Source organism: Xiphias gladius, chromosome 22 (assembly GCF_016859285.1).
Source record: "Xiphias gladius isolate SHS-SW01 ecotype Sanya breed wild chromosome 22, ASM1685928v1, whole genome shotgun sequence".
NCBI classification, from domain to species: domain Eukaryota; kingdom Metazoa; phylum Chordata; class Actinopteri; order Istiophoriformes; family Xiphiidae; genus Xiphias; species Xiphias gladius.
The window spans coordinates 5,458,177-5,480,988 of NC_053421.1; the positions used below are offsets into that span (position 1 = coordinate 5,458,177).

Below are 22,812 nucleotides of genomic sequence, written 5' to 3' on the forward strand. Positions count from 1 at the left end.
CGTTGCAGCGGACAGGTGCTATCATTCACCAGCCAGGCAAGGAGGTGTGAGTCTCAGTTTACCAGTAATATGGGGGCCTCTGACTGGTCCGCAAAACTCTCTGTGCCTGTGTGCGCGTGCACCTTCTAATGGGTGTGGTGCAAACAACATAAGATGGAAAGAATGATTTTTCTTTCATACAAGGCTACACAGACATTGTGAACAGTGAGGGGAGATATTAGTGGCAAGGACAAAAAGAGAGAGGCCTGCATAGGGTGGCTGACAGGAGGGGAGATGGAGAGTTCACAGCTCCCTGACACAGGGTCTTTCCTAGCCGGCAACTACACACTGTGATGAGGACAGATCCTGTCAGTGGATCCATGGTGCTGGAATTTCCTCACAAAACCTCAGGAAGCGAACTGAGGCCACTGCAGATCCGCAACTACTGGAACTGAACCCAAAAAAATGAAGAGTGGGGGGGGGGGGGTATCAATGTAGGGAATGAGGGAAAGGTGTGAACTTTGGAAGTGGTGTGTGTCAAAACTAATTACAACCGAGGTTGTGTATTTCTGCTGGTGATTGCAGCAGACAAGTAAAGCTGTGAACTTGACTCTCCTTTCCTCAGTGTGCTGGAACACTCTAAATCGCATGTTCAGTTATGACTAGGTTGGGTGGTGTCTGAGTCTGGGTTATATAGTGCAGCACACAGTAGTGCAGCAAAGTCCATTTTCCAACAGAACCACCAGTGCTGTTCCTGCTACGGGAAGGAGAGAGGGGAATGAGGAGGCAACCACAGGCACCTTGAAGGACTTCTTTGGAAGCTAAAAGTGAGAGTTATGGTGAAATTCGTGAACCCCAACAACAGCAACTCTGACCTTCTCAGCCTGACAACAAAGAGACGCAATTGCTTACTGGTGTGAATCTTAATTATTTGGATAGAAAACTGAGAAGAGATGAGAGGAAATAGTAAAACAGAGATCTATGATGGAGTGGAATGAAAATTCTGTGTTTGGGCATTTAAACAGACACATTTTGATGCTGTCTGCAGCTAAATCCTTCTGATTACTTGATGATTAATTACTACGCAACTCTGCCCTGGCAAAAAGTTACTGTGAAAGTGACCTTCTATACAATATAATACTGTGTATTAATCCTTTGAGTACAAAAGTAATTGTTAAGCTATATATCAGGTCATGCTATAGTCAAGTTCTGAATAGCTATAATATGTCTAAATGGACCAAACTTGTTTGAATTGAGTGCATGATTGCTTTTGCCCTCCTTTTATAGTGATGCTTGCCCTGCGATTTATACAGGAGAAGAGGCTTAATCAAAAGGTATGGTCAGCAATTAAATTGTAACCTGACATTAACCCAATTCTTCCCAAGGTCTCCCTTTTTAACAAAAATCCAGATTAATTAGCTTGCATTTTTGAGTGTTTTCTGGGCATTGTTTGCGTTTATTAAAAAGCATACAGTAGCTAGACCCCAAAAGGGAACAGTCTGGGTTCTCCTTTAAATACATCTTGAGTGGTTGTGACATTAAAGGATCCTATTGCAGTGTGAGTGCTGTGGGCTCAGCAATAGTATCACCAGCAGCAGTCTATGTTTTCCTGGTAGGGCTCCAAACACTATCATACTCTGTGTATGTGTGTGTGTGTGTGTGTGTGTGTGTGTGTGTGTGTGTGTGTGTGTGTGTGTGTGTGTGTGTGTGTGTGTGTGTGTGTGTGTGTGATGTGTGTGATGTGTATGTGTGTTTAAAACATACAGTAAAGAAAATAGCGTTCATAAGGAGTATGAGTGGAATGAGGGTTTGTGTGTGTGTGTGCATTAGAGTTTGCTTGAGTGTGGCTCTCTTTGTGTGAAAGGTGTGAGTATCTCAGCCAGCCTCACTCTAAGCTCCGATGACCTGAGAGATCTCAGTCTCAATCAGGCCCGTGTTGATTTTGTACTGCATTCTTCCACAAGGCTTATTTTTAGTTGACAGGGAACAAATCTGGACTCTTTGCCTGTGATTCTGTGAGTTTTGGGCCTGATCCCTCTCAAAACATGAGTGGAAAAAAAGGATGTGGGGCCAAACAGGCTGTTACACTCATGCTTGTTTTAGCTCCTGAGTCTATAAAAAAATGACAGGGTTTGTAATTATATCTGTGCATGGAGAGGCTCCATGATAGGGAGCTAACTCAATAACTGCATGGTGCTCCCAACTTAAGACTGATGAGCTAAATTATGGGACATTCACAGCAGATCACACACACAGCACCTGACAAGGGGTGTAACAATTTAATTTAGCTGCAATGAAATTCAAGCTCATAAAACTCCACTGTTGTCCAATGTCAATTAAGAAAATGATAAAAGAGCCATACATTATGTAACATAGTCATTAGTCATTAGGACACATTAACAGGGAACCATGATGCCTGCACAGAAGACCGAAAAGATTTATGTGTGTGTTTTTTTACATTAATTGCTGTGAAAAATAATGCGCCCATCCATTTTGCAGATGTTGAAATATTTCCCTGGATAATTGGAATATCTGACCTGCTGGGGGTGTTAGAGGAGAGGTCAGGGGATCACCAAAGTCATTAGTATTAGTCTGCTGGGAACCTTGAATGTCTGTACAAAATGTCCTGTCAATCCATGTAATATATGCTGAAGTTATTTCAAAGTGGTGGACCAACAAACCAACACTGCCATTCCTTGAGCCATGCAGCCATGGCTAAAAATAGTCAAATAATCAAATTTTTTATCCTATATAATGCTCCAAAAAAAACAAACACATTATTGAACATTTTGATTATGAAGGTCAAATGGCTAACAGCTTAGCAAACCACCTCCTGCTTAAAACATAAGGCAGATACAGAGCAAAATGGGCATCATCCCGGAGTTTGCTTTCTGGCCAGCAGAGGAATTTTAGTACGACAGTTAATTCATATTTTTGCCCAATTTTGACTTCTGACCTGCTGGCCATGTTCCACTCCAGGGCTGGGTTCTGGGAGTTCCTCTCACTCTCTGCTGATACACCTCCTTTGATTCCCTCCTTCTCTGGCTTGAGTTGCTCCCACTGAGCTGTTCCAATGATGATGGACTGGAGGTCGACCTGGTACTGACGGTCCTCCACCTCTGAACCTGGGTCACGCAGGATGCCAAGGTTCAGTGCACGTCTGGAGAGAAGAGAGGGAAAAGGCTATTCAGTTGTTTCACTTTACAAATCATGTAGTGTGCTAAGAATTATAGAAAGCCCAGGTCAGGCTGAGATTAAGATCTTTGAGAAAGTGTATCTTGTCAACAACATATTGGAGAGGGTATTGCAGTCAAATTCAACAATCAGGTGTCTAAGTCCAACTAACCTGAATGTATAAAACATGAACAGGTATTATTTATTGTTTCAGCGGTCACACTAAATCAGGCTGCACTTCATATAGTCAATTACAATAAAGCACATGACCCCAGGAGTAGACCAGGTAGTCTGTTATACTGAGCCAGTAAAGAGGCTCTGGCAGTAGGCCCTAACCACTACTGACTTCTTTATTCCCTTTGCCTGCTCAGTGGTTTAGTAGCACAAGTTTCTTACACGATGATTTATGACTAAATCAAAGTCTCTGGCACTTGTACAGCCAGACCTCAGATAAATAACCCCGCAGGCCTCAGGTGAAATAATTTGCCTTTTATAAAGTTCTGATTCATGCCAGCTTATCATTAGTGGTAAACATTGCTTAAACCCCTGGCTTGATGCCACAGTAGTCTGGAGAGTGGGGATCGTACTGCCTCTCTTTTTCTATTTCTGTCTACAGAAACACAGGACTTCTACAGTATACACAAACTGTAATATGGTAGAAGAGATGTAGAGATATGTCAGGAGTGGGCAGCACAGTTTCTGAACTGTTACAGTCAAGTGAGTAAAACTGTCCCATCAGTGCCAAGAAAAAATGATGTCATCTATTTTGCTTTGAGAGACAAGATCCTGACGAATTCACGAGGCAACAGGAATAATCAAAATTCAACATCTGCATATGACATCAGGGATTTCAGTTCGTTACGATATGTTTATTTGTGCTGGTGAATTCAAATGAGAGCTTAAATGGTATAAATAAGGGCTTAAAATGGCTACAGATGTAGTGGCAGCATGAGTAGTTTTATTTGTTTCTGCAATGTCAATGGCAATTTTCATATAGCGTTTCCCCTCCTTAGCCACACTGGAAAGGCCTCTACCAGAGCGTGATGTTATGACAATAAGCACCAAGTGCAAAAACAATGGCAATGGGAGATCAGAGGTGCATAACTAGATTGAGCTGGATTTGTTGACATACAAACAAGTGAAACAGATCCTTAATCAACATTTGGAACCACATTTATCAACAGAGTATAATATAAATCAAACCAAGAGCCCTGTAAGATTTGGGTGGGATGTGTCAGTCTAGATTCATTAGGGCTTTTGTAACAGTACCTCCATCACCCTCCCCAACCCCACACTGTATTTTTCACATTAAACAAACCACAGTTACCTCATATGCTTTCCAAATTATCTCTTAACTTCAGCTTATTTAGGAGACTCTCTTACTCATAATCAACATAACATGGGAATCTGCAGCCAAGTCTGTGCATTGCTGAGCTGCAGGGTCATCTCCAATGACATAAATAAATATGATAAACATTTGTCTTGATCATGCAGCCAGTGGAAACCATTGTGATTTAATATCAAAAGACATATTTCAGCCAATCACAGGAAACGAGAGATTCATTTCTGACAAATGAGGAAGGGAGGAATTTTGGAAGTTCCCCTTGGGGTGCAATAATAATTGAAGCCAGATTTTCTTGTACATGTGGGGGGAAAACACTGGTGGTTTGACGTGTCTGATCGGTCATGTAAAGACCACACCGCTTGGCTGAGAGGAATCGGAGAATGCTTTGGGAAAGCATGGCATTCACTCTGCCCATCATATACACAGACGAACTAAAAACATACAGAGCAAAGCAGGTGGAACACACCTTTCTGCTGAGTCTCTGGGTCTTCTGCCATTATCCGACAACTTCCTGCCACTACCATGTGGTGACATGGTACATGACATGCTTTTGCAGTTGAGGAAGGATAGGCGGCGGTGGTGGGGTGGGGGGGATTTTGGATGGGGGTTCGGAGAGGGAGAGAAATTTTCCTCAAACACGAGTACTTAGTTTTGCCCTTGTTCCTCAGCCAACCTTATTTTAATTGCAGCAAAAAACCACAGAAACATTATTTTTTACGACAAAATTCTGCTATTTATAAAAATGGATCAAAAGCTCTGCAGTAAGAATGCTCTGTTTCATGGCATTCATGGTTATTATTTTAAAAAACATTTCTCCGTCTTCTGACACAATTTAAATCCAATTTGACTCTAAAAAGCCACTGGGTCGATTTCGCATCAGAGCTGAAAAATGAGGGCTCCCATCCAACATTATTATGGCCAAAATTCAAAGACTCCATCTAATTCAAGCCGTCCAGTGGGAAACAGCAGACAAAATAGTGAAGACATGGCAGTGTTATGTATCTAGAATGCAGGACTTGGAAAGAGCAATTCACTGGTACTTCATCACTAAGAAAAAATAATGATGTCCCAAATTCCTCTGGAAGATATGCAGACAAATTTACAAATGGACAATTAATTGCAAGTTATGTTCTTCTGTTTAGCATTCTTTGGGTCTATGCATGTGCTGGGCAGAGCACCAGTCATGATTTGTGTTATTAAGTAGACGTGTGGGAAGACTGCGTGCTTAACGTGTTGCAGATTTGGGATTGTTTGCTGAAGTGGTGATAGGATTTAAGGAGGAACCTTCTGGGCACATGCATAGCACATCAGTTACCACACACATTAGCTATTGCACATGTATATACTGATAAACAACAAATAAGCTCATGCAGACACGCACTGCTGCTCCATGCCACGATGGTATTAGGTGTAACCACTAAGAGATTTAATTTGCTGCTGCACACAACCTTGAAATAACATCCAGACTTGGAATATAGAACCTGCTTGACAGGAGAGAATGAATTGTAAAAAAAATAAAGTGAAATATAGTGTTGGAGTGTTACAGGGATGCAAAATCATGCTGAACAGAGCCAGTGGGTAAATAAGGGTAAAAAAAAGGTTGTTGAAAAAGAGCGAAAGTGGAATCTTGGGAGAGGCTGATTACCATGCTGAGGTTTTGAAGGCTAACAGTGGTTCAAGGTTGTAAAACAAACCACAATGGGATCTGGTTGAGGTTCAGGGCTTTATGGTATGAGTGTGGGAGCCGTGGGCTGTGTTAAAGCCTCTTGCCGAGAGGATCCTGTGGGGCAGGGTGTATCATGGCTCTTGGCATTCAATGGCCTCCCACCTCCCTCTGTCAACTGCTCAACACACCCTCCCCATCCCCTACCTCAGGCCAGTGGGGCAGGAAGTACCGGGGTAATACCAAGCGCCGCTGGCTTCTGGATCTCGTCACTGAAACCCGCAACCTGAACCCGCAACCCCAGACCTGTTTTTCACTTCATTTCCTCAACAATCACATGCAATATATGTCTGGTTACATGTTCAACAGAGGCAGAAGTGTATGTAAATGTGTGTGTGTGCACGTGCTTGTGAGTGTGTGTGTAAGGGAGATGAGGCCCTCTGCTTCTGCTCTCCTGGTTGAACATACATATTGAGTAGAAATTTCATTGAGATCTCAGGCTTAATTCGGCAAAGTCAAGCTAAATTAGATTTATACACAGATGTGCTATATTTCATGAGTGTTCCGTGTTCTTTGTTTCGAGCAGACCCCAGCTAATGTATATTTGACCTGAAAGAACACATACTATGTTAAACACTAACAGTGCATGTCTTGCTTTGTCATTTCATTTGTTTTAAACCACTTTTTCAAATGCTAAAGTAATATCCAAGAGGCAGAGGGTTTTTATGAAACCAGCATAAATAGTTTTTGTCGTCCATAAATTCTAAAAAAGAAAGGGTTCAATTGAGGTTTTGATATTCTTTCTCTGTGGCTCCAAATATTATTAGCCAAACACCATTAGCACCCGGCAACTCCTCCATGATATTTCTGTTGTGGAGGGGCTAAAGCTGCACAGTGGCTTCTCAATCAGTTTACCATGACTCCCAATGGCTTAAAGCGGAGTCCCACTGGGCCTGTGTGTGTGCCGAGGGGGAATTCATAAGCATTATGATTCATGAAACTTGCAATTGCTTAGTAAGTTAAGCACCCCTGCCTATGGTGGTCCGCTCTGAATTGCCAGAAATTCGGCAACTTCAGAGATGTTGATTTATGACCCCAGTCAAGTCCAATTGCTGTTAATTTGCATCTACCAATTACAGTAATTAAGGCTCTGAATTAGAATGCTGAGTAGCCCTTGGAGTGAGAGGGGAAAATTACGTTGTGGAACAAGGCGAGTCAGCAGAATAAGACTCAGTCACTCAAGGATATTTATGCTGCTGCTACTAAAATCATTTTTGATGACTGGAGCTTTTTCAACAGAAGTCAAACACTGTTATAAAAACAACTAAATATCCAAGACAACAAAGTTGTAACGATGCTCTAAATTTGTCACTTGGCAATAACAAGGGACTTATTTGTGTGTGTTTTAAGCCAAGTACAACAATTCCAATCTATGGCTGATTTTTTTTTTTTTCAATACGCAATAAACAAAAATTGCCACTTTCCTGCGTTGTGTCTAAGCTTTGGTGTACTGACAAATTCCCATGACAAAAACTCAATAATCTATCCTTTTTTAGCCCAACAGATTTACTCATCTCCACTGCTGCTCCCAACAGAAGCCTGTTATTCATTAGGCAGATTGCACTTTAAGACACTCATACTCGACCAATTGTATCATATTAATGTAAGATTTTATGAGGAAACTTTTACTTCTATATACAATACAAGCACGGCTTGGCTCAAGCTCATACCACCCTCATGACAGTGGTACATGATAGTAAAAAGTTGACAGAAAAGCATTAAAGAAGAAGTCCCTCTGTTTACAATGACATGGTGTACACCAAAGGTCAGTGTTTGCACTGTGATTTCAACATATCTTAATTACTGGAGTCATTTATCTCCCATGCAGTTTACATGTCAGAAAAGTTACATTGTTATAAACATGGTGGGTGTTAGATGAGTTGCTGTGTAGAAACTGGCTAATATGTGCTCGCCATGATGGCCTGTTAAAGATGTCAGTCTGGCCGGTATAATTTATAGGCTCATCATGCACTAATTCAAAACCTACTTCTTGCATCATTGTTGCAAAGAAGCCATGTGTGAAGATTGTACAGATATTTCCTTTGGCTTCAATTGGTGTATTTTATGGAATTCACACATGCCAGTGACTATACAAATTAAACTTCTAATCTTTCATCATACCCCATGATTCATTGTGCAGTAAAAACATACGGTTTGCTACAATCACATGGTGGATACTGGCTCATTTATTATCACATTATATCAAAAAGTATATCGATGAAGTAATATCACATACCCTTGGCTGTGTATGAGGGAGAATGTTGATGCAACTCCTTACAATTCAGTCTGAAGTACTCTGCATCAAATAATGGCACAGATGTCACGTCTCATCCTCACTGCTTCTGTTCTGCTTAGCCTTACACATGCACTAACACACAGACACACAGACAGGCGTGCCCACCCTGCTCTTCTTCTGCTTCTGCTTGCATGTAGCTCTAAGCATGGAACATTCTTGGGTAACAGGGAGAGTAATTCTGGCTTTTTAAGGGCAGTGACTTCTCACTGGATTCCTTCATACAGTAGGTACATCTGCAATGGATCCACTCAAAAAGGCACCTTGGATCCTCATTTGTGAACAACTGAAGTTGTGGCTGTTGTTGAAAATCACTGACAGGTTTGTGTGTGTCTGTGTGTGCACATCAGTCTTAGATCTCCTTCTACAATATACGCACTTGAAGTCGCTGCTGAGAATTACTACAAGTCATCTGAGTGTGTGTGCACGTCACTGCAGGACAAAGCTACCATTTTTCCCATGAAATTGAATGGCCCAGTGCTTGTGAAATCATTTCCTCTGTTAGCAGTAACAGATTTGAAATGCTTCCTCCCCGCTGTGAAAATGGATATAATGCTGCTTTTATAAAACATGTCAGGCAGAGTTTTAGCAGCAAGTCCCTGATGCTGAGGTGTGAAGGGAATGCCTCACTGACTTCCTCAGACTTCAGATTGAAACCAGATTTGTGTCCCCACCAAGCAATTTCACAATGATGTAATCTCACTGCCATTTTAATTTGAGAGGCCTTATCTTTAATTAATTGCTAAAAACATGCGTGGAATAGATTATTTGTAACTGGCTGCAGTGAGGAACATGGCAGGGGAGGTCAAGGATCTGGCTTGCCCTCATATGTATTCATTTTCATCAAACTTAAGTAGAACAGACGCATAACTTGATGCTACTAATACACTAATTAAAGGAAAATAATCCTTTTGTTGGAGGAAGATTCCAAATTCGAACACTGTCCCTGGTCTCTGGCAAAGCACTCGGTGTGTTGACGTGTGACTGACAAAGCCTGAAGAGAATCAAACTGCTTTTGAAACACAAAGGAGATAGAATCTCCCAGGACCACAACCATTCATTCCAACTGATGCAGTTGCAAGCAGATTGATGATAACTGATGATACAGCAACAGCAATACTTGTTCAGCTGCACCTCACATGTTGCTTCAGACATATTGTCCAGATTGTCAGAAAATACATTGAGCAGTGGTGCATATTCCTCTGATCATTCCCAAATCTTATAACAGGCATAAAAGCACATGCAAATACAAAAAAAAATCTATGGCAAATCATAAAGGCATTACGCATTAAAACATAATGCTCACATGCACAGGCACATGCAATATACATTCACTCCATGATATGAGTCTGAAACCAAGCGGGTTAGAGTCTTCAGAACATTCCTTGTGATTTACTTCTGCACATAAATTGTTAAATTCATGCTCTGGCAAGGAGGGTGTTTTATGGAGCAGTAAAATTAGGCTCGCTTTATGGATCCAACAGCACGAACCACTACTGTTTTTTCCACTTGATATTGATTAAGCGGTTCAGTATTGCCAAGCTGGTTCAGATTAGTATAGACACAGACACGTGTGTATTTTTGAAGATGATCATTTTTATCTGTGAAATGAGGGTCTTTGGCAGAGCACTTTGAAGTTGATTTCAAATTGTTTACTGCAATTATTGAATTCTGACAAATGTTTAAAACAACAAAATTATATATCAAGGTCTTATCCTTCTTTGGATGAAGAATGAAAATTTTCCTAAACAAAGTCTGGGAAAAGATGGCCATATTTGATTAAGTTAATGTATGCTACAGGTTTAACAGACAGTCTGAACAAACATGTAATCAGATAGCTAAAACAGTAGGTCCTTCTTGTTGACGTTTGCCTTGACCTTAAACAACATTTTGTTCTAATTCAAATTTCCTTACAGCAAACAAAATGCAGAATGAAACAAAATACAATGACTTGCTGCTGGAAGCTCCCACATAATGGAATTAAAAACGTATGTCTAAATCACAAGCTTTAAAGAGAGACAGGTTGGACTTTGAGAATATGAGAGCAGATTAAAAAAAACCACTGGTGCTGCCCAAGACTACAGGACTAAAACCGTTTTCTCGTGAGATAGTGTCCAAAAGCTTTTATGTCAGCGAAGAAAAACAGCATAAAATAATTACAATAATCTGGGGCACACATGCTTCCTACATCAGCTAATTCTTCCTCCTCTGTGAACAACTGCGGAGTCAGTGTTTATAATTCTGAAGCGGATCTTGCATTCATCCACACCGCAGAGTGTGTTTATACAAGGTGACATTTCTGTATGAGAGATTTCCCCCTTTTTCCCCTCTATCTGAGGAAATCAGATGGGGGAAGTGAACTCTCTGTGCTTATCTAATTCCACTAGTGATGCTGCTGATTTGAAGAGGGAGATGGAGGGAAGATTGAAGAAAAGGTAAAGAAATGGGATAGGAGTGGAACTAAAAGAAAAGACTACATTTAAAATCAACAGGAGAGAAAGTGTAAATGTAGCACAAATGCACTTGAAGTAACAGAGGGAGGTTAATAGTGTAGACTGAAATTGTTGCAACTCTGCTCTGAGCCTGACCATGTAAAATGAAAGGTAAATGGTTTAAGTAGAAACATGCGGAAAAAAATTGCCCGATGAAGTGATACAAAATCCAGCTCACGCCTTTTTCATAGCATACATTTTGACTTGTCATAGTAGGTAAAGCAAAAGCGCTACCAATGACATTTATGATGAGTCCCATCTATTAAAGTGTCCCAATAAGCAATGACATCGCAACAGTAAGCCATCATTAACTTTATTACTTACGTCCGTGCTTTTCGTACTGTGATGTGTCCAAAAGGTTTGTCTGGATTATTTCTCTCCAGGGGTACTATGTATTCAAAGCAGATAAATGCTTATTGATATTTGACAATTATGGGGCTGTCATTATAGCACCTATGATTGAAATGACAATCTACAGCAGAGAAGCAAGTAAAGCCTCAAATTTCTCCACTTAAAATATCACAAGACATGTGAACACATATCACTACCAAAAATTGTTTGGTTTGTTATGGCTCTGGCTAATTTCTCAAAAACGTTTGCATGTCATCATAGCAGTTCCACAGCTTAAACTGCGAGGCAAATGATCCAACTTCTGTCGGCTAAGTGAGGTGAAAGCCCTCCTCACTTCCTGTATGGAAAGATAGTGAGAAAGAAATGGAAAGAAATTTACCAAAAAGATTATGAGCAACAGAAAGAAATGACACATGAAAAGAGGTTAGGTGTAATTGGAATCGCGTACAACCAATTAACAGGTTGCTGAAATGGCTACATTTCAGAGAGCTTCATCAGGCAAAAAATGGAATAAAGGCTGCGTTCAATCAGTCTCATCTGGAGCCTGTCATACTTTACATGTGGAATGACAGTGTTCTCTAGGAATCAGCCTGAGCCTGGTTGTTTGGTGTGTTTTCTGGAGCTGCACCTTGTTTCAATAAGGAGGAAGAATCATGCAAAATGTGAGAACCATAAAATGGAGAGAAAAGCTAAGGGAGATGAAAGTCATAGAAAGTGACAGAGAGGAAAGAGGAAACTGCTGTGTGAGACACAGAATGACTGGAAATATTGAATTGTAGTAATTAAGTACAGTGCACAAAGAATAAAGAAACGTCAATGAAAAATAATGATAGAGAAAATTATGAAGAGGTGTGTTACTATGGTAGGCAACCTCCCTCAATAGTTTCCTGCTGCAACACCTCACCTCTGGTCCTTGCTTTTCATTCTCTCTTTTGTTGTATCTTATCTACGCATAATGTTCACATAATTCCCTCCATAATAGGTTTCTACTCATCTTTTAGTATTCTCTTTCAATCCCCCCCTCCTAATATCTTATTCTTTTTTCTCCCCTCTCCTCTTTTGCCAGTCAGTGTTTTGGTACAGCGACTCTAGAACAGTGAGGAGGAAGTGGCCTCTGTCGTCCAGGCTCCTGACAAACCGCAACTCTAAACAGGCAGTGCTGTGAAAATATGGCATTCAAACAACATAATGCCAAAACTTCTGACCACCATCCAAACAGCTGCAGGCACTGAGAACCTTTAATTGGAAAAAAACAAAGAGAAAGAAATGGATAGAAGAAAGGGACAAAATAATAAAGAAAAAACATGCAAAACAGAGCTACGGCAGCGTCTGCACTGAGCTGGCAACTGGATTGGGCCTTGGTTTTATTAGAAGGAACTGAGAGATGAGAACACGACAGCCCCCTGTGCGTCTGTGGAATGGAAGTTTATACCCCCTTAGGTCTTAAAGCTTATTGAACAAAAAAGCATGTTGTGTAGCAAGGGGCTGCTGGGAGAGACTGAGAAACTGAGAAAAGGATGGTGTAGAAAGAAGGAAGGAAGGAAGGAATAAAGGGAGGAAGGAAGGAAGGAAGGAAGGAGAACGAGTAGTACTTCTGTTGAGCAGAAAATCTGTGAGGCAAACAGTCCAGGTGTAAAAAATTAGAGGAGATGGCACATCAAACGAGCCCGTGTTGAGCCTCTTTCCTGTAGCCCTGGTGGCAGGAAATGCTGTACAGCATCCTGTGAGTTGACCAGAGAGAGACAGATGAGAGGGAGCAACAAGGAGACCAAATAAAGTGGGAGGTGAAGAACAGAAGAGGGCAGATGTAGAAAATGTTCAACAACATCCTGCAGAGAAGAGGGAGATTAGGGGACAGACGGGGCAGAAAGAAACGGTAAAACAGGGGGAGAACAGGGGAAATTCTGCAGAAAAGTGGAGAGAGAACAGGGTAGAGAAGAAGGGAGAGAGTAAGGAGAAGGGGAAGAAGCAAAGAGAAGGTAAGAATGTAAGGAAAAGACAGGAAACAACATCCTGTGTGATGACTTGGTATGTGGGTGGAGGGGAAAAGTAGTGCATTGTAGGGACACATGATGACTGAATCATGTATAGACGGGGGAGTAATACAAAGCAGGCATTTAATGAGGAGCTGAACAAGGCCTGTTAGGGTTGGGTGGAAAGGAAGAGTAATTAATTATGCGAAAAAAAAAAAAAAAAAAAAAAACTCATGGCAAAAAGCCTACTGGGAGAGTAGATCAAAGTATTTGTTGGGGTATAAAGATATAGAACAGGAAATACTCCAATGTTTTGCACAAGTCAGCTCACTTCCATCTGTGTTTCTACATTCACAAATTAAACATTTTGTTGACTTAATGCACTGTTAGTTTTTTTTCCATAAATTTAAATAATACAAACAAATTAAACAGTAATTGTGGCAGCAAAAATCAACAAAATTCATTATTTTCACGGGGGTGCCCAAACTTTTGCAAACAAACGTACTTGCTCTTACTGACATATGCAGTTACTGTAAATGTCTCACACGTAAAGAACAGACATGACAGCGAGGAGTGCACACTGTGTGACATGGTGTGTGTGAGTGTGACATGTCAGGTTGTGATGTGTGAACCTTTTGTCTCACTGTGCTACCTATCCAATATGTGCATGTCAGCTGGACCTCTCCCTCAGCCATCATGCCAGCTTTCTCAAAAAAACAAAAACAAACAAAAAAAACCAACTCTTTTGTGGCTTCAACATGCTGTTAATATCAATCCATTACCAGGCTACACATAATGTGAGAACTGTGACAAAAAAAAAAAAAAAAAACTCCTTTCAAAGCTCTTCAACTGCTTTCTCAGTTGAAGAGAGGATGGAAAAATATCAAGGAGAGAACAACGATTCTTTAAACACTGGATCCTCGTCATCACTGAGGAGTGGACGGAAGTCTTGCCAACAGTTGGACATTTCATTTCAGCAAAAATATATGGTGCAAAGCATATTTGCTAATAATTTTTGCTCCGCTTACATGTGTGTAACTAGAGCCGTGCATGCGTGCGATAAAGTAACAGGGTGGGGTGTTGATTGGAGGTCTGTTGTGTGTGTGTGTGTGTGTGTGTGTGTGTGTGTGTTTGTGTGTGTGGGGTAAGTTACGGAGAGAAGAAAGGGGACCACCACAGTAGAGTTGTCTACATGGTGGCTTCACATTTCCCTCAGTGGTTCTCTACTGCAGCTGAAGTAACACGACTGACATTCACACATAAAGAAGAAACACACACACATACACACACACAGTGCACTGTGTTGTAAGCTTCAGCTTCACACTGCGCTTACTTACCATCTTGCTAATCTTGACCCCATGGATATAAGCTGTTCTGAATTTAACAGAATACTTACTGTGTGGAGAGTCACTTTCTTTGGGCCAACCTTTCGGTAACTACACTACCATGCCTGATTTGGACAGTCTACAAAATAAAATACCTGTAGGTACACATTCGTAATAGACTCAATAGACTCTGTAAGTGTTATACATGTGAAAGGGAAAGATCTGCATTTTACATTTGGTTCACTAATGTCAAACAGATATTCAAAATATCACAAACATCCTGACAAAAATGTGAGCTGGGATCAACCTGGAGTGTGGTACTCAAACTACATGGAAATGTATACAGTAAATGATCCCTCAAATCTTCCTACAGGTGCCTTAGTAAGGATTGTTAAGAAGCAACTGCCTCAAGACCATAAGAGCATTATAGAGAATATATAATTTCCACATATTGCATTTGTTTACTTACGACAAATACTTGTGTGTTAAGCAAGATGGTTCGTAAGTGAAGGAAAAAGACCAAACATATGAATGTAGAGGGACTAATCAAACACATATGCTTGAGTTGATAATACAGTATATATTAAATAAGCTGTTCGGTATTGAGTGAGATGCATTAAAAACAACTGGTAAAGACCAGGAGGACGAAGACACTTTTTAGCCCACTTTAGTGCCAGCCTCTGGTTCTTTCAAGTCTGGTTGGACCTCCTGGGGTTGTAATGTGCCTCTTATTATGCAAGTATTAGGCAATTACACTACACTAAGAGCTTATGGCTTCACACACGGACATTTGAAAGCATCTGCACGTTCCTTCTTTCTTGAGGTTGACTTCTTTTTTCTCTCTCTCATACTTCCACTTGATCCTCCAATTGCCTCTGCTCTGGTTGGATGTTCTACTGTGTAGCCTACTGATAACTGCTGTTTGGCAGGAGACTACTGACCACAAACACACAGATATACTATACATGGACACATGCTCACAGAAATACACACAGGACAACTTTTTCCAAAAGTTGTGTGTATATATATATATATATATATATGTATATATATACAAAAAAATATTACAATAACATAACATACAACCATATTTATAACCTTGTATTGATGCAATTATTCTGTATCATTTGCCAAAGAACTAAACTCCTGACAACTGTAACAGCACTACACTGCAACCACAAAAAAAGCCTCACTGCTCTGAGAAAAAAAGTTGCCAACAACTCTCCCTCAAAATTTATTGTCTCAGACTTTGCTGTGAATATCGACACATGGCTCAAGTTCAGCTATTCCCATATAAATCCTATGGAAATAAACTAGACAAAGTGGAGACACACTGACTATCAAGTAACTATTCCCAGTATTCCTAAATTCCCCTGACAGTCCACCTGGCCTCCAAAACTGCTGTGTGACTGGCCAGTCAGTCTCCCTGTCAGTACAATGACCGCTTCAAACCAACTACACAGGATGCCAGAACATCAACATGTCATGAGCAGGGAAAAAAGGAACTAAAACATAATAATGCACAAGGCTGAGGTCGGACTACACACAGGCACATACACAAAACATATGCACTTTGAATTTCATGTACACACACACACACACACACACACACACACACACACACACACACACACACACACACACACACACACACACACACACACACACAGACACACACAGACACACACACACACACACACACAGCAAACTTTGACAGGGTAACACTGGTATGTGTGTGTACCGCATGCTGCAGTTGAGCACAGAGCTTCCTAGTTCGGTGGATTGGGTGTATTCTTAGAAGCCTTATATCCTGCTTCAGGATGAACCGTTTTCACTCACACACACATATAGGCACACTCATTGAGGCTGAAGTCCTGTAGCCAGGCGGTCAACCCCTGGATCAGGCCCTTTTATGAAAGCAGGACAGCTGAGGGGTGATCCCTCTCGCCTCTGTCAGCATGCATTCCGACTTGACTGACAGCAGTATTCCAAAACACAAGAGCAGTTTCCGGGAAGCTCTCAAATAAGGTCTGTCACCTTGAGTGCCACCAAAAAAGGAATGAATAACGGCCTCCAACTGCAACACACAGACGGATGTTAAACACGAAAAAAAAAAGAAAGGGCAGTTGTTGGGAATTCATACTGTGGGTGTTTCGGCTTTGCATTGACAAGGTCTCATACGTGAAGTGGGTAACTGTAATGCACAGATTCAGGCTTACGGAGTTCATTTGGTCAGCTTGAGTATGAGAACATTACTTGGGCGGTGCCAGAGGAAGTGGCATATTGTTACCAAAATTACCAAAAGGGTATATCTTCTGGTGTGAATGAAAATGTGCATAGCAGTTATTTTTCACCCTGCAGGTGGTGCTAGAGAAAAGTAACTGTAATACATAGGGCCTACCCACTAAGGAGCATTAGGCCGGGGCCACACTTCTTACCTCGCCTGTGTGTGACGGTCAAGGACCATTTTGGTTTTCATTTTGGTGCCCATGTTAGCAGGTTAAAGAAGCCACACACCCCAGTGAGACGTGTGTCTGAGGCGTTGCTCGAGCCTCGCATCATCTAAAGTTTCAGTCTCTTGTGTATTTTTTACGCATGACGCGTGCTGTTCCCAGCAAAAATAGACAGGGAAAAGATCTGTGGATAGTTATACTGACATCATACTAGCAACACTACATACATACATACACTGACACCTTTCATTATATTTTTAATGTCTAGGATATATCTGAATATGTCACAGACATGAAAAAAAAATAAATATAATTTTTTTTAACCATTTTAGCAATTGCATGTTATTAAAGGATAAAGGCATAAATTATATCATATTATGTCAATAATATAAAAGAACATTAGGTGAAGGGCAGTAGTTTTCCTGTGCGCTCTCTCTCTCTCGCACTGAACAAGGGTAAACAAAAATGACGTGACTGCTTTCTGGTTATACCTCTTCACTTTTCGGACCCCTCAACCAATGATGGATGATTGTAATTATTGATGGCCTTTATCAAAGGTGAACTCAATGTAGAAAGGTAGGGCTGTCAGTAGCAGCGCTGCAGCAGCAATGCTGGCGGTGGGGACACACACACTAGCAAGTTACATCAGTTCTCTGAGGTAGATGTCATGCACAGGTAAGGTAAGCCGTGTTGCACAGGCATTACAGTGTGAACTCATTGTTAGTTATCTACCAATCACATTGGAGCTTTTATCTTACATGCAAATGAAAATGTCAGCCTATGGGTGATACAATATGAAAGGTCAAGCATTAGGATTTATCCTCTGAGGACAATGATTATGGACTGGACAGTTTCTGAGGCATTCTCAAAATGATTAGAATGAATCATCTTTAGATGATATATGTCCATATCAAATTTCATAAATATCTATCCAAAAGTTTTTAAGATATTTAGGCTGGACCAAAGTGTTGCACCAGTGAATCCAAAGACAAACGCACCAACACTGCTATCCCACCAGCCACTCCAATTGTCCAACTGTTGGGAAAATAAGTTGTGGTTTACTTGTTTGATATCCTTGTGGTGAGTCCTAATACCCGTTTCTCTCCCTCTTCTCCTCTTTCTCTGCACACTACATCGGAATCATATGCATAAAAATGGCCATAAAAATGTATAGAAGGGCCCAGGCTGGGGTTTTCTCTTTCCAAATCCCCCTAAACCTCTAACTGCAGGCTGAGAAATACAAGTGTTGTGGTGTGATCTTCTCACAGAGTAGAGGGCCTGAGAATAACATCACAGAGGCCACAGATATTTATGGAATGAACCACAGGCTGTACACAGAAGTCAGCAGACACCACAACACAGCACACAAGACGCTGTATACAGCTCCCTACTCATATACAGTACAAGAGATGGCCAGCTAAAGACAAAGTGTAGAGCTCTGGTCAAAAGCTCTGTAATGATGGATAAGTGGAATTATAGGAACAGAAAGACAGATGATATAGTATGATATAGAGGTAAATACAGTGGCTCTAGAAACTATCCAGACCCCTTAACAAAGTGAAAGAATGTTCTTAGAAATTTTTGCAAATTTATTAAAAAACAAAAACTGAAATCTCTTATTTACTAAATTATTCAGACCCTTTGCTGTGAAATTCCAAATTAAAGCCAGATGCATCCTGTTAGCTTTAATCATCCTTGAGATTTGAGTCAACCTGTGGCAAACTGAACTGATTGGAGAAAGGCACGTACCTGTGTGTATGAGGTCCCACAATTCACACTAAATTTCAGTACAAAAGCCAAGCCAGGAAATCCAAGGAACTCTCTGTAGACCTCTGCGATAAAATTTTGGTGAGGCATAGATCAGGGCAAGGCTATAAAACTTTTTTTAAAATCTTTGACTGTTCCCAGGAGCACAGTGGACTCAATAACTGTGAAACGGAAGAAGTTGGGAACCACCAGGACTCTTCCTAGAGCTGGCTGTCCAGCCAAACTGAGTAATGGGGCAAGAAGGACCTTGGCCAGGGAGGTGACCAAGAATGCAACGGTCACTCTAACAGAGCTTCAGTAGTCCTCTGCAGAGACGGGAGAACCTGCTGGAAGGACAACCATCTCAGCATCACTCCATCAATCAGGTCTTTATAGTAGAGTGGTTAGATGGAAGACTAAAAGGCAAATGACACTTTGCCTGGATTCTGCCAAATGTCACTTAAAGGACTCTGAGAGCATCAGGAAAAAAATTCTCTTGTCAGTTGAAACAAAAATTTAACCCTTTGTGCAGAACTCCAAAGCCTATGTCTGGCGAACCAAGCGTTGCTCAACACCATCCCTACGGTGAATCATGGGGTGGCAGCATCATGATGATGAATGCAGCCAAATAGGTCCTTGAAGGAAAACCTGCTCTACAGTGCAGGCAACCTGAGACTGGGACAACAGGTTCACCTTTCAGCAGGACAATGACCTGAAACAAACAGCCAAGACAGTGCTGGATTGGCTTCAGGACAAGACTCTGTCTGTCTTCAAGTGGCCTAGCCAAAGCCCAGACTTAAACCCAATAGAACATCTGTGGAGAGACCTGAAGATGGCAGTTCAAAGACGCTTCACATCCAATCTGACAGAGCTTGAAACGATCTACCAGGAAGAATGAGATAAACTGCCAAAATCCAGGTGTGCAAAGCTTATAGAGACTTTCTCAAGGAGACTAGAAGCTGTAATGGCTTCCAAAGGGGTTTTTACACTAATGAAAAGGGTATGATTACTTTTGTAAAGGAGAGATTTCAGTTTTTGATTTTAAATAAATTTGCAAAAAAAATCTAAAAACATGTTTTCAAGTTTTCACCGTGGGTTATTGAGTGTAGATTGATGGGCAAAAATTGTAACCAGTTAAAATTTAATCTACAACACAATAAAATGTACAAAAAGTGAAGGGGTCTGACTACTTTCTGAAGCCACTGTAGATGCAGTTATAAATCACTGATTTTACTCAGTATTCATATCAATTTTACTTGTAATAATCTGTTCAATGGCCTCTAGTTGGAAAGAGGGAGGGATGGCTGGTGGTCAGCCTGGACAGCGTGAAGTACACCCTTACGAAGACTGATAGCCTCATAATGAGTGGCTTGACGGAACACAGTGGTCAGGTACTCTGTATCACCGGTCAATGATCACATCCACTAACATTCATCTGGTTTCCTCTGTTCTGCTCTTGTAACCTTAGCTCCACAAACACAAACCAAGTCTTCCCCTCTCTCTTACAGCAGCAGGGGAAAATGGCATTTTCTCCCTTTCCAGGAAATCAGCTTGCATGATATGTTTGCTGTATCATCTGGTAGAGAGAGTAATCTATCCATCACACTTGTTCCCACAGATAAGAACAACAAATATCACTTTAACGAACGAAAAAAAGGTGAAGGGGGAAATAATCCACCTCAAACAGCAGTATTCAGTGGCTGAATCTAAACTTCCTGTTCATATTACGACACATTGTCTGAGAGCTGTTTCAACATGAGCCCTTATGAACCCATTCCCAGTCTCATCAGTCAGCTCTTTGCAGGCTATCCTGTCTGAATTAAAACATAAATTCTAGGGCAAACTTTAATAAAAAGGGGCGTATGATTTACTTTGGGTAGCGCCTGTCCCCATTTTAAAACAATTTGATGTTGCATTAATCCCAAGTGTCAAGGCAATGTGAAATATGTCCTCTGCGTTTACCAGCACCAGGTGTTTCATTTGCTGGACTGACAAAAAACAATGTTTATTCTGGCTGACACTCAAATCCTTGCTTATTTTATCTTCTTTCTCCAGAGAAGAGAGGGAGAACATGGGTGTACATCTAAAGTGAGAGAGTAGAAGAGAGGATTAAAAGAAAGGGAGAGAAACAAGTGGAGCTAAATGATTTACAGTTGACCAAGAAAGGTCTAGCGCTAATCATCTCGACTGAATGTCTCTTTCCTCTGTCTCCCAGGAACTAACAGAGCACAGCAAGAATGAAGCAGAGGCTTTGTGATCCCTTAGAGACATTCTTATTGATGAAATCTTTCACACTATTAGCCACTTTACTTCTGTTTGACTGCTGGGTTGGTCTACTATAAGGCTCTTCTGTTGGCTGGCTCAGGTTCAACAAACTCCCATGGCTCAGTGCCATTTCCCTTTTCTGCCCTAAATGCTTAGATTGACAACTGGATTACATTATGATGATAGAACATTTGCCTTTAACACACTATAACCTCCCTCACTTTAAGATAACCACGTAGTATCAAAAGGGAATTCTTGTAAAAAAATATATATTTAAGTCAGAGTCATTAGAGAGGCAGTAATGATATCAATATACACACATGAACCAACTAAAAGACCAGAACAGCTAGTTGGCCAAAAAAGGACCAATGCAATTAAAGAGATTTACTCAGTTGGTTAGGTTTTGCCCACAGTTCTGTGTTAATGACATACTAGCTATTTTCACAAAAAGACAAAATTTAGAATAGCAAGAGTGTAGTCTAGGGAATTAAGATCCTCTGATTATATTTTTAAAGCCTGAAAGTAAAGACAAAAATAGATAAAGAGAACTTTATTTCAAATGGCCCTTGCCTGGCTGGGCAATCCCCAGAGACACTACTTTTACTGCATAATGCTACTCTGCTACTCAAAGCACCATGCAGTAATGTACTACACCAGCAGGGAGTAATTTACTAATTTACTAATTTACACTACTATTACAGAACTTCAAATCCAAAATGCTTACTTATGAATGCCGCTCAAGAGTTAGGCTGTTCTGCAATAGCAGTTTAAAAAAATCATCATAAATACTTATTTATTCTGGTGATACAGATATTACCATCATTGCCATCATTGCCCTCTGAGAGGAGTTTATCATTAAACCTGCTCAGCAGCCAGGGGAGTTTTTAAACCAACTCCTAAATCAGAGTATATAAGTGTAGGTCCCGGGTGTCACTGTGTGTGGCCCATGGAGCTCTTCTCCTCTGCTGCGGCCGCGAAGCAAAGCGGCACACTTTCCGCTGGTGTAAACAAACGGGGAAATGGGGTACTTGGCAGCCGACTAAAGTGAGTGATGAGGCAAGTGTGCACTGAAGCATCTAATGAATCATTTGCTGGGAACTCTGGGTTTTATGTGGAAAAGAAAGATGAGGAGAAAGACATGACAGACCAGCTGAAAAGCATACAAAAAAGAATGGCATTTCATATGAAAAGAGAGTAAGAGAGCTGCAGCTGTCATACAGACGCCTGAGAGGATCATTCATAGTTTTTCCCCGAACGTGAGGACAAGAGATTATAATGCATAAAACTCACAGGGTCTCCTAATCCTACTACTAGCACATCAGCAGCAGCAGTATGTGAACCCGAGTGACCGCTGGTGAATTTACTGAGGTGACTGTTGATGCTGTGACAGGTTTGCAGCTTTGAATGGAAATTATGTGCTGAAGGCCTATAAGCAGCTTTGCTCTACGCCCTGCTTTTACCCATCTTTCACTCCTGCTGCCTCAAATTAATAAAAATGGAAATGCTACCACTGCTTCTATTACTGAATGAACAAACCTAATCAAAAATCAGTGAAATGTCTTTTTTTATAGGATAGATCTAATGTCTTGTAACTGTAAAACTATAATATCCAGTTTAGCTGAGTGTTCATAGTAGTATATGGTTAAGTGTTAAAGTTATAATTACTGATTATATGTTATGAAAGCCACTTTTA

The 22,812-nt window shown here is 40.9% G+C and overlaps 1 protein-coding gene across 5 annotated transcripts in view; it reads right to left on the reverse strand.

Annotated features, from left to right (window-relative positions):
• LOC120784419 (vacuolar protein sorting-associated protein 13B-like) overlaps positions 1 to 22,812 on the reverse strand; it is a 339,421-nt gene that overhangs the window by 118,089 nt on the left and 198,520 nt on the right. For 4 of the 5 annotated variants that reach the window (XM_040118221.1, XM_040118219.1, XM_040118222.1 and 1 more), the window contains exon 32: positions 2,936 to 3,139. In XM_040118221.1, coding sequence (XP_039974155.1) covers positions 2,936 to 3,139 — 204 coding nt within the window. Of the gene's footprint in view, positions 1 to 2,935; positions 3,140 to 11,580; positions 11,695 to 22,812 lie in introns of those variants that run through there. The other variant, XM_040118224.1, reaches the window with a different exon arrangement.